The sequence below is a fragment of the Sinohyriopsis cumingii genome, chromosome 5 (assembly GCF_028554795.1).
Source record: "Sinohyriopsis cumingii isolate HCF-2022 chromosome 5, ASM2855479v2, whole genome shotgun sequence".
Classification (NCBI taxonomy): domain Eukaryota; kingdom Metazoa; phylum Mollusca; class Bivalvia; order Unionida; family Unionidae; genus Sinohyriopsis; species Sinohyriopsis cumingii.
The window spans coordinates 111528603-111547068 of NC_142965.1; the positions used below are offsets into that span (position 1 = coordinate 111528603).

General features: G+C 36.6%; 1 protein-coding gene across 2 annotated transcripts in view; it reads right to left on the reverse strand.

The window, feature by feature from the left end:
• LOC149800000 (uncharacterized) overlaps positions 1-17642 on the reverse strand; it is a 36215-nt gene extending 18573 nt beyond the window's left edge. The window contains exons 1-6 of one of the 2 annotated variants that reach the window (XM_089959532.1): positions 17548-17642; positions 14761-14871; positions 11355-11717; positions 10488-10562; positions 7439-7475; positions 1260-1311 (exon numbers count right to left, since the gene is read on the reverse strand). In XM_089959532.1, the coding sequence (XP_089815658.1) occupies positions 1260-1311; positions 7439-7475; positions 10488-10562; positions 11355-11717; positions 14761-14834 (601 nt within the window). In that variant the 5' untranslated portion in view covers positions 14835-14871; positions 17548-17642. Of the gene's footprint in view, positions 1-1259; positions 1312-7438; positions 7476-10487; positions 10563-11354; positions 11718-14760; positions 14872-16154; positions 16180-17547 lie in introns of those variants that run through there. The other variant, XM_089959533.1, reaches the window with a different exon arrangement.
• Between the last annotated feature and the right edge of the window lie 824 nt (positions 17643-18466).

Below are 18466 nucleotides of genomic sequence, written 5' to 3' on the forward strand. Positions count from 1 at the left end.
CAGTACATTTTCTCACTCGGCCGCTAGTCAAAGCCTTTGAACTAGCCGCCTAGCTGTTGCATCATGTTCTTTCTTTTTTTTTATAATGTACTCTTATAAAATGGCAACAGTACATCAAAGAGTCTTTCAGTCACTGAATTCTGTCATTGTAAATATCAGCACAGTTAACTGATCAACACATTTTCCTACAAAGCAGGTGGCTGAAACAGGACCGGCAAATCTTTGAATTTTCCCGCGCACCTATTACATGCGTACGGAGGACTCCCGCCTCAGTGATTTTCTGCGTCCCAGATCAAAAATTGGCGTCCAAATACGCGTAATTAAGCGTTTTCAAGATCTCTGAAATTAATTCTTCTTTAGAACTTGCAAATTTCAAAATATGGATTGTATTTTTACGGGCTTTAATCACCATTTTCGATGATAAAACGAGCAATGTATCAAGGTTTAATTTATCAATTCTTATCGTAATTTTTTCATGTTCAGCATATTTTAAAGATATTTTAAATACATTTTCTCTGGAAAAAATCAGGAGCCAAGACGGATGCCACGTTATAAGCGGGATCACGAGTTATCCGGGCGCGAGTTATCGAGGGAGCGGTGTATGCGTAAATCTTGTTCAATACCTAAACCATCCAAGCTCTTAATAATACAAGACTGTATTTCCAAGTTTTAGAACTAGACTCAGTCAGAAGTATGTTATCCAGAGGTAACAAACTCAGTCAATTAGATACAAGATCATCTAATAAATGTAAGTGGAATTCATTTTTAGCTAGTCTGAGTTCTTGATATAAGCCCATATTCAAAGTTTGATCAAAATCGAATCAGAAATAGTCTAGTTAGAGGCAAGTTTTGTTGATCTGCCACCAGAAGTGTTGTTAACCTTGGTCATTTACAAATATTCCTTGCAACCATAGTAATGAATGAATAAAATCATTGTTCTACCAAAAAGTTAATTGGAGTTTACCTTCAAGTTTAATTAAATGTGGAAAGGTTTAGGACATGCAAGTATCCCAGTTCAAAGCATGTTGCCAAAATCAGATTTCGCCATTAAATAAATGTAACTGAAAAGTGTTCAAAGAATGTGTTCATTTTAAGTCAGAATTTATATTAAAAAAAACAAAAAAACAACCACCACACATCAACAGGAGAAATTAAATGAATGAAATAAATATTTCCTCTTTGGTTCATGTGTTTTCATCTGTAAGGAAAGATAATTGTTTTGGTCATGAAATTTGTTAGACTGCAAAACACATTCATACCTGCTGCTTTAAGTGCCATCTGCATTCTTATGCGAGTTTGCTCTGCTGGGGTCTGAAATATTAAGAGAATACATGTCTACAGTGCATATATCAGGCTGAATTACAAAACCATCTGTTAGATGATAGAATAAATGTAAGTGCTGCCAAAGCAGTGGCTGAAATATGTGAGTACTAACACAAGAGACCTAAGTGGGCCTAAGACTGCACATACAGATGATCTCTGCCTAACTGCCAAAGGCAGATAGCCAAGGAATCTTGGTCAAAAGGGTGCATTTTGTAGACATTTCTTTCCAATGCTGTTAGTGGCATCCATTATCAAAGAAATTGTTAGGGTTTTTTCTCAGTTGTTGCACAATCATCTATAATTAATGGAAAATCATCACCATTTGTCTTAATGTCAGAATGACTGCTGTCAAAGTAGGTTCTGCTGACCAGTTTCTAAAAAGAAATCATTTATAATCTGTATTATTTTAATAGTGGATTTTTAGCAGTGGATCAGTGGATCAGCATCAGTGGTAAAGAAACTGATGTGAAGATTTTGTCATATTTGGTCAAATTCTGCTGGATGCACTCTGTCAAATTTAATCATATTCTATTAAGAGACAAGAAGACATTAAAAAAAATTTGTGTTTTTAGTATCAGTGGGCATATTTGATGGCATAGTGCCATCCTTGTTAAGCAGATTTTCTGAAGATGTCTCCTTTTTTTATTTCAGTAATGTTACCATATTTAATGATTGACTGACATCAGTTGCATAAAACTGAAAACTTATGCAAAATTGCTTTCTGTCAAAATTGGTCAAATTCTGTTACTCAGTTTTTGAGAAGTTGCTTTAAAGGTTCTTCTATTTTTAGTAACTGTGACCATATTTGATGGTACAGCAGAATCAGCTAAATAAATTGCAAAGACATTCAAGCTAGAATGCTTCCTGATAAATTTGCTCAAATTCTGTTGAGTGGCATTTGAGAAACATTCTTTCAAGTTGTTCTATTTTTAGTTCTATTTCAGTGACAGGATGGTATCCGCATAAGAAATCTGAAAGGCCTTGAAACTAGAATGCTCACTATATATTTATGTGAAAATTGGTCAAGTGGTTTTTACGAAAAAGTTGTAACGAACAACTGTAAATGGTGACAGGAAAATCACCCCACCCCCAGTCAGTTGCCTCTGGTCAATCTCCCCCATGGTCAATTACTTCCCTGAAGCACATGCACTAAAAAAATATGTAAAACCTGAGGTAAGAATGGTGCATGGGGCAGCTGTATGATATTGTGTGTGTATGTATGTGTGTGTGATTTTGATTTTTAACGTAGCTTTAACAATTTTTCAGTCATACTGCTACGATGTCTGCAGTGGAGTGGGGCAGTTTATAGTGATGTCTAGCACAGGGGCATCATGCTGCATGTAGCATCATGTCCCACCAAGTCACATTATCCTGACACCAGGCCAACCAGTCCTAACATTAACTTCTTAATGCTGAGTGCCTAGTGAGGCAGCTGTTTGTACCATTTTTTAAAAGTCTTTTGTATGATTCGATCAGGGTTCGAACTTGCGACCTCTCGCATCCGAGGTGGATGCTCTAACCACTATGTCACCAGAGTGGTCACTGTATATTAACTCATTCGGGCCCAGAGGTTTTTGTCATTTTTGCCTGCAATGTGCGTAGGAAAGACATTTGGGGGGCTATTTCTGAATATATTATAATACATCGGCTTTCAACAGATTTTCCATGAGACTAATGCCTAGTTGTATTAGAAACATCATTTTCCATTGGTTATTTTGCTTGCGCATGAGCAGAAGGGTAAAAGTTGGAGTTCTTTCTTTTGTTGTTGTTTTTTTTTGCCTAATGGACCCATCATTTTCATATGGAGACCGCAATTTATTCCAAATGCCCACCTTATCCTAGTTTTTGCAAAGGTTCACCTGCCTGTGTGCAGTTAAGACCAGTATGCCTTAGATCTGAGGCCAAAAGGTCTAAAATCCAGGCACAAAATCGCATTCCGATCTCAAGCAAATTTTGGGTGAAAAAAAAACGGGTCCAAAAATGAGGTTTTTCTCTCTGTATTTTGTAGTGCAACTAGAACTTCCAGATTATTTGATATCATTTTAGAGCTATATCTGTCTGCTTTTTTTTAATACCACCCACACTGGTGTATCTTAAATGACCTTGATGCTGCAGAGCTTGGAAGTAGGGTACAGCCTCACCATGCCTACAGACGGGATCGGGGCTGAATCAGTTAATCAAGTTTATGGAAATTTCTTAGAAATTGTCAAAGAATGGCTCTTTTGGTAACTTATGTGCAATACTGATTCACAAATGATGAAATAAATAAGTAATATTCCGATTGGTGATGTCACAAAAATTCTCCCATTAACTCATTTGGCCCCAGAGGTTTTTGTCGTTTTTGGATGAAATGGGCATTGGAAAGACATGCGGGGGGGGGGCTATTTCTGAATACATCGTTAATACATCGGCTTTCAACAGATTTTCCATGAGACTAATGCCTAGTTGTATTAGAAACATCATTTTCCATTGGTTATTTTGCTTGCGCATGAGCAGAAGGGTAAAAGTTGGAATTTTTTTTTTTTGTGCTTAATGGACCCATCATAATTGTACAGTGATCACAATTTATTCCAAATGCCCACCTTATCCTAGTTTTTGCAAAGGTTCACCTGTGTGCAGTTAAGACTGGTATGCCTTAGAACTGAGGCCAAAAGGTCTAAAATCCGGACACAAAATCGCATTCCGATCTCGAGCGAATTTTGGGTGAAAAAAAAACGGGTCCAAAAAATGAGGTTTTTCTCTCTGTATTTTGTAGTGCAACTAGAACTTCCAGATTATTTGATATCATTTTAGAGCTATATCTGTCTGCTTTTTTTTAATACCACCCACGTTGGTGTATCTTAAATGACATTGATGCTGCAGAGCTTGGAAGTAGGGTACAGCCTCATCACACCTACAGACGGGATCGGGGCCAAATCGGTTAATAACAAGATGCTTTCATGTGAAAAAGTGGGTGTCCAGGTATGATATATTTAAACAGCATACTCTATGTATAACACATACTACTATACAATACATTACCTGCAGACAGATTTTATGACCTTAATTAAGTGGAGAACTTCGTTGTAATTTGGATTACTTCTAAAACTCTCCAATATGTCTTTAATCTGCCTACTCTTTATATAATGCTGATGTAAAAGCAATAATGGGTAATAATAATTGCAGTACTCCTTAGTATTAACATTGCAGTACTCCTTAGTATTTAACCTTGCAGTACTCCTTAGTATTAAGCATTGCAGTACTCCGTAGTATTTAATACTGCAGCACTCCTTAGTATTTAACATTGCAATACTCCGTAGTATTTAACACTGCAGTACTCCATAGTATTTAACATTGCAGTACTCCATAGTATTTAACACTGCAGCACTCCTTAGTATTTAACATTGCAGTACTCCTTAGTATTTAACAGTGCAGTACTCCTTAGTATGAAACACTGCAGTACTCCACAGTATTTAACACACTGCAATACTCCTTAGTATTTAACACTGCAGTACTCCATAGTATTTAACACTGCAGTACTCTGTAGTATTTAACACTGATGTCACACTCATGGAATTCAAGAAGCTCTCAGTTAATCAAGCATTGTGGCTTTTGAAATTGAATACATAGTAATACATCATACGCTGCTCTATAAATTTATACTAAAAAAAAAACAACAATATTTTATGCAGAGAAATAACCATGCCATGTGGAAATTGTCCAGAGCATAACTGACATGGGGGTAATTGACTGATGGTTAAACAATTGGGGTTGGGGGTGGGGTGAATGACCGGGGACAGGGGGTAATTGTTGTAGAACCACTGTGAATGGAAGATGCATATTGTTCAAGAGACAAAGGACCATGCCATAAGTTCCTTGGGTTAAGTGAACTACTGTTCCAATAAAAATTCTTTATTGGATTAGTATCTAAAACAAATATAATTTTTTAAAACACAGATGGCACATTATACGCCAACCATGTGAGTTGTACCCTACTAATGACCTTGATCTTCTGAACTAAGGACTTGACTACTGTACGATAAGGTGTGGACCTGGGTAAAATTCCATCAGAGTATCAACAGGACACAGAAAATGACCACCTTGATAAGGAAACATGCAACTGTCTTATATTATCCCTAGATGTGACCTTGAAGCAGGGGGAATAACTCTGAATACATCAGTGAAGTCATTAAACAAAATATGTTAATTGGTTCAAAAGTATATGGCTAGAGGACGTACATTTATATTTTCTTTTGCAGCAACCTTAAACTTGAAGCAAGGGGATGTGACACAATATCCAGTCATGATATATAACCAGTTAAAATTTCCCTATTATAATATCTTCAGTGGTTTAAAGGTTATACTGCCAATAAGGAATGTCCTTTCCCTTTGCATGACCTTCAATTTGAGGCAGAAGGCATTTTACAGGATGTGAAAAATAACTGGTTCAGTAAAATATATTTAGTGGTTCAAAAAGGAAACAAGTCAAAGAATTACTGTATATACTGTACTCACTTATAAACTGAGTGCAACTGCAAACTGCAGAGACAATGATCTGCTTTAACATACTGCACCAGCAGATCTGGGTCTGTGCAGTTTGTTAAGAGTAATCAGTAGAACCAATAACACAGACCCTGATCTGCATGCACATTATGCTATGGCTGATCAGAATTTTAGTTGTTTGCAGTTTGACATGATCAATAAGCAAGTATATACAATGTTTTCCCTTGCCAAGACCTTGACAAAGTGGAGTGACTATGGTATGTAACACCATCTAGCCTTGGCATACATTTGAGCAAAGTTTCATTAAAATAGCTTTATAAATTATACTCTAGAGGGAGACATGAGGATGGCATGCAACACACTATCTAATTATGATGTGCGCTTGAGCAAAATATCATAAAAATGTCTTCTGTGGTTCCAAAGTTACACATCATTAAAATAGTTTAAAAGTAATTGAAATTAGTTATGCTGGAGAAAAGGAAACAAATCGGAGAACTAGGCATGCAAAAATACGTTTCCTGTTTCTCACTGCCAACTTTAGCACTTTTTTCCCCCATGGTAAAAAAGTAAAAGAACAAAAAAGTAATAATAATTTTAAAAAAGGGGAAAAAAAAGTTCCCAAGATTCGAAAATTGATTTGTGCATCTAACTGAGCCAGCTTTGCCCCATACTTTGAAGCACTCTGTTCATTATATAGCCTGGACTATGGCTGACAACACAATATATATATGTATGTATATATATATATATATATATATATATATATATATATATATATATATATATATATATATATATATGATCATAGTTTCTTTTAAATCTATTTAGCTGTTTAAAAAAACACTCTTACAAAGGATACAAGTTACATTATTAATGTTCCATCCCTTTTCATCATCATGAGGCAAGAGGTATGGCTACAGCTCATAACACACCACCTAGTCATGATATATGTTTGGATAGAATTTCATTAAAACCTCTCCAAATCTTACAAAGTTACGGGCTAGAAAAACAAATGATAGTCGACAGATGGATAGCAAATGCCAAACATCACAGACCCTGATCTGCAGTTGCATAACGAGTAATCAGTAGAACAAGCAATGTAGACCCCAATCTGCATGTACAATATTCTATGGAAGAGCAGAATCTTTGTTGTTTGCAGTTTGATTCGACTCATAAGCAAGTAAGTATGGTATGTTGCAAATATGTAAAAATATAACCAAACTTGCAATATTAAAACCACTTTTAATGGCTTAAATTCCTGTAGATTTATTATCCCCATATTTCAAAATATACTTAATGACTAACAGATTTAATTAAGCCTTCCCTTCCAAAACATCAAAATTTTGTAAAAACAATCGTTCTTAAACAATGGATTATTCCAATCAAAATTTAATACATGAATTTCTATCTGTCAGAAATGAGTGTAGAATAAACAAATACTTTTAGAAGAAAAAAAGTTTTATAAAAAATATATTAAATTGCATAATTTTCAACAATACCAAAGCAACATCTACTGTATGCTAGATCATGCATATGTGATATGATTGCCGACTGATCTGATTTTTCTCTCTTCCTTTTCTTGCAAGAAAATCAATGATTATTCTAACTACATGTACATCTAAAAAGTACTTACCATTTCTGAAAATCCAGGAATGCTAGCACATGAGTCCCTGTAAAAAGAAATGTTATAAATTGCTTCCATTTGTCTAATATATAACAGCTATCTACATGACTCTTAATTTGTCATCTTGTTATATAATGTTCAGTGTTTTTGATAGCACGAGTCCACATACATTTGGACCTTCCAGTCTTCCAACTTGGACTGCAATCTTTAAGAGGTGCATCTTCCTTTTATGATCCAAATATCTGAACTTGTAGTTTTTATAATGACCTGTGGAACTGGACTTCCATTTGAAATCTTGTAAAGAATTCTTCCCATATGTTTAAATGTTTCTAAATTATATAATTTCTTCAAATAAAATATTTAATATTCAAACTCATTTTTATATTACTGCAAAATATTCTGATGGTCCACCTTTACCCTCTAAATAACCCTAACCCTGACTGTGACACTGACCACTCACTGGTGTGCTGCAAAATGAAGCTTCAGCCAAAGAAGATATGCTGCTCTTGGTAAAAGTGTAAACCAAACAATGACGTGAGAAAGACATCATATACAGACTAGGCTGAGGAATTCACTTATGCCCTCTCCAAGATGCTTAATTCAGAACCTCCCAATGGCAGTGTCAAAGAGAGATGGGATCATACCAGAGAGACTGTGTACAGCACAGCCATGAAGATCTTTGGTAAGAAGTAGTCAAAGAACAATGACTGGTTTGAGGCTAACTCCGCCACACTCATGCCAGCTAAAGAAGAGCATTGCAGTGCTCACCTGGAATACAAGCAATCTCCCTGTCAGAGGACTCTACAGGCATACAGGTCTACCCGAAGCAAAGAGCAGAGGTTAGCACGGCAATGCACCAATGAATACTGGCTTCAGCTCTGTCAGACCATCCAGTCAGCAGCAGAGATTGGAAACATCAGAGGCACGTACTATGGCATAAAGAAAGCAATGGCTCCCACGAAGAAAGTGACAGTACCACATGACCAACTATGCCCTCAAAACCAATGAGAACATCCCACTCATGGCCGAGAAACCTACTGTGGCAGAACTAAAGAAGGCCTTAGAAAAACTGTCCTTAGGAAAAGCCCCAGGGAAGGATGACATCCCAGCAGAAGTCATCAAGTGTGGCTGCAGCGTGCTGCTAAAACACCTGCACAACCTCCTCTGCCAGTGCTGGGATGAGGGTGCAGTGCCTCAGGACATGAGAGATGCCAACATCGTAACCCTGAACAAGAACAAAGGTGACAGAAGTGACTGCAACAACTACAGGGGCATATCGCTTCTCAGCATCGTGGGTAAAGTCTTCGCATGCATCATCCTGAACAGACTGCAGATGCTTGCTGACAGAGAGTGTATCCAGTTGCAGTGAGGGTTCCATGCAGACAGGTCCACAATCGACATGATCTTCTCCGTCTGAACACAGAACCCTCTTCCTGGCCTTTATAGACCTCACCAAGGCGTTCGATCTGGTCAGCACAGACGGACTCTTCACAATCCTCGCGAAGACTGGATGCCCTCCAACGCTGCTAAGCATGATCCAGTCCTTCCATGTTGACATGAAAGGCACAGTGCAGTATGATGGCTCAACATCCGACCCCTTCAACATCCACAGCGGAGTGAAACAGGGTTGCGTCCTAGCCCACATGCTCTTCGGCATCTTCACAGTTCTGCTCAAACACGCCTTTGGGACATCCACAGAAGGGATCAACCTGCACATGCAATCAGACAGCAGACTGTTCAACCTGGCACAACTAAAAGCAATGTGCGTGAAGCAACCATCAGGGACATCTTTGCAGATGATGCTGTCCTAGCCACTCACACAGAAGCTGAGCTATAGCACCTGATGGACCACTTTGCTAAAGCATGCGATGAGTTTGGATTGACCATCAGCCTAAAGAAAACAAATGTGATGGCTCAGAACGCAGACCCCCCAAGCATCATCATCATCAACTAGGAACTTGAGGTAGTCAGTCAGTTCACGTACCTCGGTTCTACCATCACCAACAACCTATCGCTCGATGCTGAGCTCAACAAATGGACTGGAAAGGCATCAACAACTCTCTCCAGGTTGTCGCAGAGAGTGTGGAACAATAGCATGCTGACCCTGAACACTAAGATCTATATGTATCATGCCTGCATGTTAAGCACTCTCCTGTATGCCAGTGAAACCTGGACTCTGTATGCATCACAAGAGAAAAGACTGAGCGCCTTTCACATGCAAAGTCTCCAACACATACTTGGGATTACCTGCAGCGATCAAGTAAAAAACAACGAAGTGCTTGAACATGTCAAGATTCCCAGCATGGCCACATTCCTCCATCAACGTTGCATCAGATGGCTGAGTCATGTATGTCAGATGGGTGATGGACGGATCCCCAAAGACCTTCTTTATTCGGAACTTGCCTCTGGCAAAAGGTTGATCAGATGGCCACATCTCCACTTCAAGGATGTCTGCAAGCACAACATGCAAGCCCTTGAAATCGATGTCAACACCTGGGAAGAGCTCTCTCTAGAAAGGCCCAGCTGGCGACACGCTCTGATCACTGGTTTGAAAGATGGTGAGGACAAGCTACACTTGCTAGCTGATGAAAAGCAATCTCAGAGGTAGAAGCAGCAGCTCCAATACACACCAGACCCAACCTTCATGTACAGCAAGGATTGCCACTCCCATGTTGGGCTACATAGTCACAGCAGCCGCTGCACAACCACCAACTGGGACATCTCTCATAGGCACACTTCCATCATCTCTCGAGACTAACATAAACCAACAACAAAACCCTAAGCAGATCAAATTTGAAAATAAAAAAATGCTAATTAATGTCCTTAAGCTGACTTTCAACAACTACTTTTAACTGGTCAAATATATTTGTAACTGTATCTAGGGGTAGTTACTGGTGCATTACAAAACAAAAATTCCAGTGTTTTGCATTAAATATATTTGTGTAAGCAGTAATTAATTTACCTAAATAACCCAAAGAAGCAATGTTAGTATCAAACAGATTAAAATTTGAAATATAGAAGATTGGTGAAATGGGGACTTCTGATTTTATAGACTTACTCTTTGACTTCTGATCTGTCTGTTTTACTTGTACTATGAGACCTCTGATAGCGCTCACGTGACCTATCATGGGATCTGGAAAATAAGAAAATCATCTTAATCTATTGCGAATAGAATTTTACAACAGAACTATACCTATTCTTAACTTGATTCTTTACAGTTTGAAGGCAAACCAATTCATTCAATCTTTAGATTGGACATACTCTAATTATGTATGATTTAGCAACAATAATACAGTAGAACCTGTTTTGGAAGATGACTCCTTCTCTTCCCCCAAAACACTGTTTCAACAGTAAAATGCAGTGCCTCAAAAGCCAGTTCAGAATAAACTCGTGCTTTCTACAAGATATTTCTTATTAAACTGTTTAAAGAAACAATCTTGTTTTTGTTTTTTCATCAGCTCATTCATTCACTCATTCACATCTATTCAATGAATGATCCTCTATTCTTCTGCTTAAAAGACTGTTATGCATCTAAAAATATGAACAGATTTAAAGTTACTGGGAATGTTACAGGTAAATCCTTACCTACATGTTTCCATTTTTTAAAGTTACTGTGAATGTTACATGTAAATCCTTACCTACATGTTTCCATTATTTAAAGTTACTGGGAATGTTACATGTAAATCCTTACCTACATGTTTCCATTATTACTCTACACATTCAGTTTTCAGTCTTTACAAAGTTCATGGAGTAAAATAATGCTGTGCTCATAAAATTGTGTTGCTACAAATGATTTCTGTTCATTCATGGGTAAGATAAAAATGCAGTGAATCTATAAGTCACATACAATAAATATGTTCCAATACAGAATAAATATTAAGGTGAAAAAAATAGAAGCACGCAAGACCATAATTCCCATATGTACCTCCTTCTGCTACTCTTGCTACTGTATCTGTCTCTGCTACGTGACCTTGAGCGCCGATCAGGACTCACTGACTGTCTACGACTCCTGCTGCCACTTCTTGACAGTCGTCTGGAATATCTTTCTCTGCTTCTTGACCTTGATCTTCGTCTGTCATATGATTTTGATCGTGACCGTCGTCTGTCATAGGACCTTGACCTAGATCTCCGTCTGTCATAGGACCTTGACGTCTCACTAGTATCCGACCTGTATGATCTTGATCTGCGTCTTGAACTTTCACGAGAGCGACTTTCCGATCTGTGCTTTGATTTGCTTTTTTTGGACTTTTTGTGTCTGTGAGAATGCCTGCTGTCTGGACTGCCACTCCTAGAGATGAGGAAAATTATTGCATGAAGATATTGATTTTTTTTAATGCATTTCTCTTGAGCTTAATTTCAACTATTTATGTTGATGTCTACTATTTATGCTAATTGAAAAAATACTCAACTTTTATTACACCTCATGTAAATTTCTTGCATTTTTAAGGTTTGCAAGAACTGAACAATTCTCATTGCTGTGCTACGTCCATTTAAATAGAGTATCTATAGCAATGGTTAATATCTCAGAAAACACCACATACACCATAAGATCTATGTACAGCTCATTAATACTTACCTCACCAACAGCTATTCACAGCAACCAGAGAATTTTGTAATGTATTTTCAATTTTTATTGTGTGACTGAACATTGTCTGTAAATAATAGCAGAAGTTTGGGCCTAATGACTACTATAATTTTAAAAAAAATGTATTTATTTGGATCCGAGTTCTGAATATTGCTTTTCCCCTTGGAATTTCTAAGGTCTACCACATTTTTGCCAGTTACACCTCTCCCTCTATATCTTGTGCACAATGGGGTCCAAAAACATGGACCTCACTATAAGCTAAGGTGCGAGTTATCAAGGGACCTCTAATAACAATATGAAATGATACCATCCTCACTGGGCATCGAGAAAACAGGAGGTGGGTGGGGGAGTGATTGGGTCTATCTAATGGCTAAATATTCATTTTAAAATCACGTTGGGAATAATTATCAATAAAGCACTTTTCTAATGAAGTTATTCGTGTTTTCATAAAATGACGTTTATTTTCAACATGTCCAACCGCTGAGAGATCATTAACATTATTCCAACTGGTTCCAACAACCTTCATGTGTATGCAAAAACATTGTGTATTACATCACTGCTTTATGCTGTTGTTCAATAGTATGGTTCCCTGATCCTTATGCTCCCTGCTTTGCTCTCTCTTCATGTGGAATGCATCTCAAGGAGCATACTAAGTGGGGAACCAGACAAGTTATTGGTTCAAATTCATAAACAAAGAAGATTCCTTTAATCTGAAGGAAAAAAACATTTCTTTAAACAGCCGATGTCATCGAAAGTAATTTTTTTGTATTGTTCTATAATAAAATATTGATGCTATGATTCCACTGCAAGTAGTAGTGAACTGCTTCTCATCCATGAGGAACTCTCAGAGTGCCAATTCAGGAATTACACAATAACTTTAAACTCATCTTCATTAGTCAATATTCCAATATGATAACCCTACCTACATTTTGCTGGATTAAACATATACTGTAGTGCAACATCTGTCTAGTGGAATCACCTTTAGCTGTGTTTAGATACAATCTGAGAGGAATTTTATATTCAAACTATTCACTAGAATTATAAAGTGCTCACTGACTTCTCAGACTACGAGTGCTTATGGATTATTGTGAATGCATTCAATGACTTATGGATTGTGATACACTAAGACTATTGGTACAGTGGCACATTCAAGGTTATTGATACATAAACATATTCAAGAACACTATACCTTTCGACTAGTGATAGAACTTTTAGGCTTATTTGAGATTTAATTCACCTTAATGAAAGTTCCCATTAAATTTTCATTTTATAACTTAGAGAATTAAATGATCTGCTGATCTGTTGAACTTTACGAAACTTGTTGGTTTCTTTTTCCATTACTTTGTTTAAGAGCATAGAGCTGTAACAACTTTCTTCATTGTCAAGTATTATGACAATGCAGATGATGGTTAGCTGAAGGCATATAAATTTATCGTGACAGAAAAAACAACATATTAAGTTGCTGAAGAAGATTTAAAGACTTTTGTTATAACTGAAAAGATTCCTGGTTAATATAAAGCAAAATTAACCATACTGAAAATTATTTTGACAAACATTTATGTCCATATTTTAAATTGATCAGCAAGGAAAAACATGTCATACTAAGTGATCTGTATGTGAGTGTATGTGTGTGTGATTAGGATTTTTAATGCAGCTTTAACATTTGTTCAGCACCATTAATACTGGCCGCCATGTATAGCCCATCGTGCTGAAAAATGGCGTTAAACCCCACAACAACAACAACAACAACATTTGTTCAGTCATTTTGCTACAATGTCTGTGTTGAGGCAGTTTATAGTGATTTCTTGCACAGGGGCATCATGCTGCAACATCATGTCCCACCCAGTCACATTATCCTGACACCAGGCCGACCAGTCCTAACACTAACCTCTGAGCATGAAGTGAGGCAGCTGCAAATACCATTTTTATGTCTTTGGCTTGACTTAGCCAGAGTTCGAACCTGCGACTTCCCGCATCCAAGGTGGATGCTCTAACCACAAGGCCACCGGAGCGGTCTCTTAGAGGTTTGTCAAAATTCTGTGTAAGAAGTGAATGAAGTTAACTGAGTTCGACCTTATAACAGCACAATTATGGTATTTAATGCTTCACTTAGGGAAGTCTTGATTCTATTGTGTTTGTCTTTATTCTGTTTAAAATACCAAGATGTAGCTTGCTACTATATATACTTGATTATAAGTAGAGTCCAAATGCATAGAGCTAGATCGGCCATTCGCATGGGTATCACTGTACCAGCCCCTAATATGTATGTGTCAGGATTGCATCATTACATGATTACAGCAAAGAACTCATTAATATAAATATTACATTGCTGGGAATTTTGTGATTAGGTTATGAAAGAAACTGAATAGACTAGTTCTACATGTAGTCCACATGGTCACTGAAAGATCATGAGGCAAAAAAGAAACCAGATGATAACAATTACTGGGAAAGAATTCTGAAAATAGATCTCTCCCCCATTATAACTCAGTACTAGGGGTCTACAGGCCACATGTACTGAACCACGGTATAACAAGAATGATCTATGTTGTTTGTTCTATTGATTCCTCCTAGCACACAGCTCAGTCCCAGTTCTCTGGCACATTATGTGATGACAGATTTGGGTCTGTGCAGTTTGCAGGTAGATTTGTCTTATAAGGGATTACATATTGTAAAACTTGGTGATAACACGTACTCCAGAAAATTTAGAGGTAAACAATTGTGAGGACAATTACGCCTTAAAGCATACCTGGATTTAGATCGCTTTTTTTTCTTTTTCTTTCTTTTCTTCCTGTCATCATCACTGTCAGAAGAACGACCCATTACAACTAATGAAAATCCTCAGGATGATTCCTAGGGTCTGAAATATAAGCTACCTGGATAATATTTATTAAAACAAATATTGGCAAAATATTTAGATATTAAACAGCTCCAGAAAAGAATCAAATAAATGAAATATTTTACTTCCTGGTCTAAAATTAATTGTACTTGTTAACATTTGAGAGGTTATTTTGCAAACACCACACAACAAAAACTCATGATACCAAGATTTTAAACATGGCTTTCACAATACATAAAATGGCTTAATAACCAGACTAATTCATGGGGCAATTGATTGTATATTGCTATTATTTCAAACATGCTTGAAACATGGAGAACTATACCCACTAGCATTGCTTAAACTTACTGAATGTGCCATAATAAAAGATGGACCGTGCTTATGACAAGATCAATACAATGATAATTTGGACTAATTGCTCAAAATGAAATTGTTTTGCCTAGTTTCAACACATTCTTTATAAGTTTTCGGTTAATATGTTTGCATATAAAATGTAGATATGGTGTTTATCCAAAGCTTTTATAAAAGTTTTAACTAAAGTGTGTACATGCTCCTTAACCAATGACTATCATTTTTTGTGCTTATTATTTCCTCAAGTGCTTTGTAAACTATGTGAAAATGATAACTGTGAAAGAATATAGACATGTGATGCAAACAATATAATGGAAATAAATGTTAACACTCTTGGGAAAAGTAAACTCAAACATAATATATCGCTGTTTTGGTTTATCGCCTAAAAGAAGTAAACTAAATTTATCAATTAGATTTTCTTTCACAACTAGGAAGATTGGATAAGCATATATTATTACTAGTCACCATTTGCTAAAAAGTAACCTATTTTCGAGGATATCTACAAATGAAGAAACAAATTTATGAAGCAAAATACAGGCCATCATTTTCACACAATATAATGATCATAATGGTGACCAACACTATCAACTTGTTGGCATTTCAAGCCAAATGGTAGTTTGTTTTATAGTAAAATGGTCACCATATTTGCATTGTTGAATCTTATTTTGTTTTCAGATATCACATGTCATGTTGTTCACTGTCCTTGATAAGTTCTGATTACTCCAATAAATTTTCTTAACTTTGGGGGCTGCATCCCTTTAAAAACATGTATACAAAAACTTGTTCTTTATTTATTCAATTTTGTTTTATAGAAATAAGGAAACTAGAAATAGCAAATAATGGATGCATCCTTTTTTCATAGTACATGTATAACTGAAAATGGACTGTTCTAGAAACAGGAAAAGGATAGGTCCGTGTATTTACCACAAACCACCAAACCTACTATAACCCACCTTTGAATTTCCCGTCTAGTTGACATATGACTGAAAAAAAACACAGTTCTGAATAAACTATTACCTTATGATCCATGTGTTACTAAAACTGTTATAAAAACATGCACATAATCAGATTCATTGGATTTATTTGTGTGCATCAGAGCAATATTAAATTACTTTACTGTGTGTGTGTGGTTCATACTAGTTTGTTTGTGGTTTGCAGTGAATACATGGAGCAGAAAAGGGCAGTGAGCAGCCTGTCTGATTGTTCATATCAGCAGCTGCTATCTGGCTTGAAACAATAACAAAAAAAAAAAAACAATGTAAAGGGACCCTGGTGACAATCAGGTTACAAATTATAAATTCATGGATGAAATCAGTAATTTTTTATTTCATTTTTTATATCCTTCATGGTTTTGTTTTTAAAATTGGTAGGGGTGTACAAAAATGGGAGGGTAAGCAAATACTACAGTGATGAAAATAAGATGTATTCACTGCAGTTCAGGTCTGTTCTTGATACAAGTGCTTAAAAGTTAATGTTGCTTGTTGTTTTTGTTGTTGTATAGGGTTTAACACCATTTTTCAGCACAAGGTAGGCTATACATTGCGGCCAGTATTAATGGTGGAGGAAGAACCCAGGGAAAACCCAGAAAGAACCACTGACCCATGAGAAGCTACTGTCACGCTTTCTCACATACCCACTTCGCTGAACCTGAGACTTGAACCCATGCAGAGGTGAAATGGCACTGATCCATAACAGTGAGTGCTTTAGACCACTTGGCCACTCAGGGCCCCTAATGTTGCTTGTTGATATTCAAAATTACTCTGAAAGTGACTAAATTCTGTGACAACAAAGAATTTACTCTATTTTTTATGTGCTTTTTGAGTATGATTTGCCAACAAGAACTGGTATAACTATTTACATCTTTGTATGCAGATGGTATGTAAAATTCCCCTTATTTTGACCCATGGCATTAAATCCTTCAGAGCACACACTTTTTTTTGTATTACTATCTGTCAGAACAGAGCACCTGTAATCTGTATATCTATCGGTCACTGACACAGTTCGTCTATGTTAACGGTAATGTCAGAAGAAGAAAAAAACAGTGATCTACTTCTTCGTCGTGGATGCCAATAATAGTGCTGCTACTAATGTAATTACTATTTTACCTATTTAGCTTATCTTCCCTATCCCACACACACACACACACACGAGTTAAAATCGAAATTATGTTTATGACCACAGAAAATAGGTAACACAGAACACACAAGAAGAAATTTCAACTTTACAATTTTCCGCTTTGTTGTGAGCAAAACATATACAAAGATATTAAACTTATATTTTTTCAGTGAGTGTCTTGAAATTTTTTAATTTAAATGCATAAAGCCATCGAAACGTCTGTTGACAAACCTGACAAAATCGCAGTTTCTGCTCACTCAACAAGCAAAAGACATATCCCAACAAACGCTTAATTTCTTGTGTGCGGATTGATTCGTGCTTTTATCCAACCAAGAATGAAAAGCCTGGTACTCGAATCTCTTAGAGCAAACTAATATTACAATTTCTTTGATATGATCCCACAACATACCGCAAAAGACGGGCAAAGTCAGGGAAATGACGGGCAAAGACATACAACGATATGGCAAAGATGGCTCATAGACAGACATACACACACGAAAACAAACACAATTATATATATATATATATATATATATATATATATATATATATATACAGTATCATACAGGTTAAAAAAAATTAATTCGTACTCTACGGAGATTCGAACCCAGGTCTGCGTGTAAACGGCACTCATCGCCTTGCCTGCACACACAAACCCATATTCCTCACGACTAAGCACACATCACAAAAAAAAGGTATGTAACTCAATCGGTGTCATAAGCACTCGTGTGCAACAGACACGCTCGCATGACGACCAGGTTAGGCGATGGGTGCCGTTTACCCCGGACCTGGGTTCGAATCTCCGTAGAGTACGAATTAAAAATTATCTAACCTGTATGATAGTTTTATTTGTGTTAAAATATTAATTCTGCCTACTATTATCAGGCATTCTTCTATAGGAATCCAGGGATAGCACTTCAGTTCTTACTGGTTTATATATATATATATATATATATATATATATATATATATATATAGTATGTACACTGTAGGGGGTAGGGGTCGTCCATTAATTATTTCAACAAAGTAGGGGGAGGGGGTTTGAAGAATTTTGACGTGGGGAGTTCAAGATAAATTGACGTCAACAATGTTATTTTTTACAATAAATTTAATAAATAAAAAAATAGGAAATTAGTCGGTGCGTTGGTAT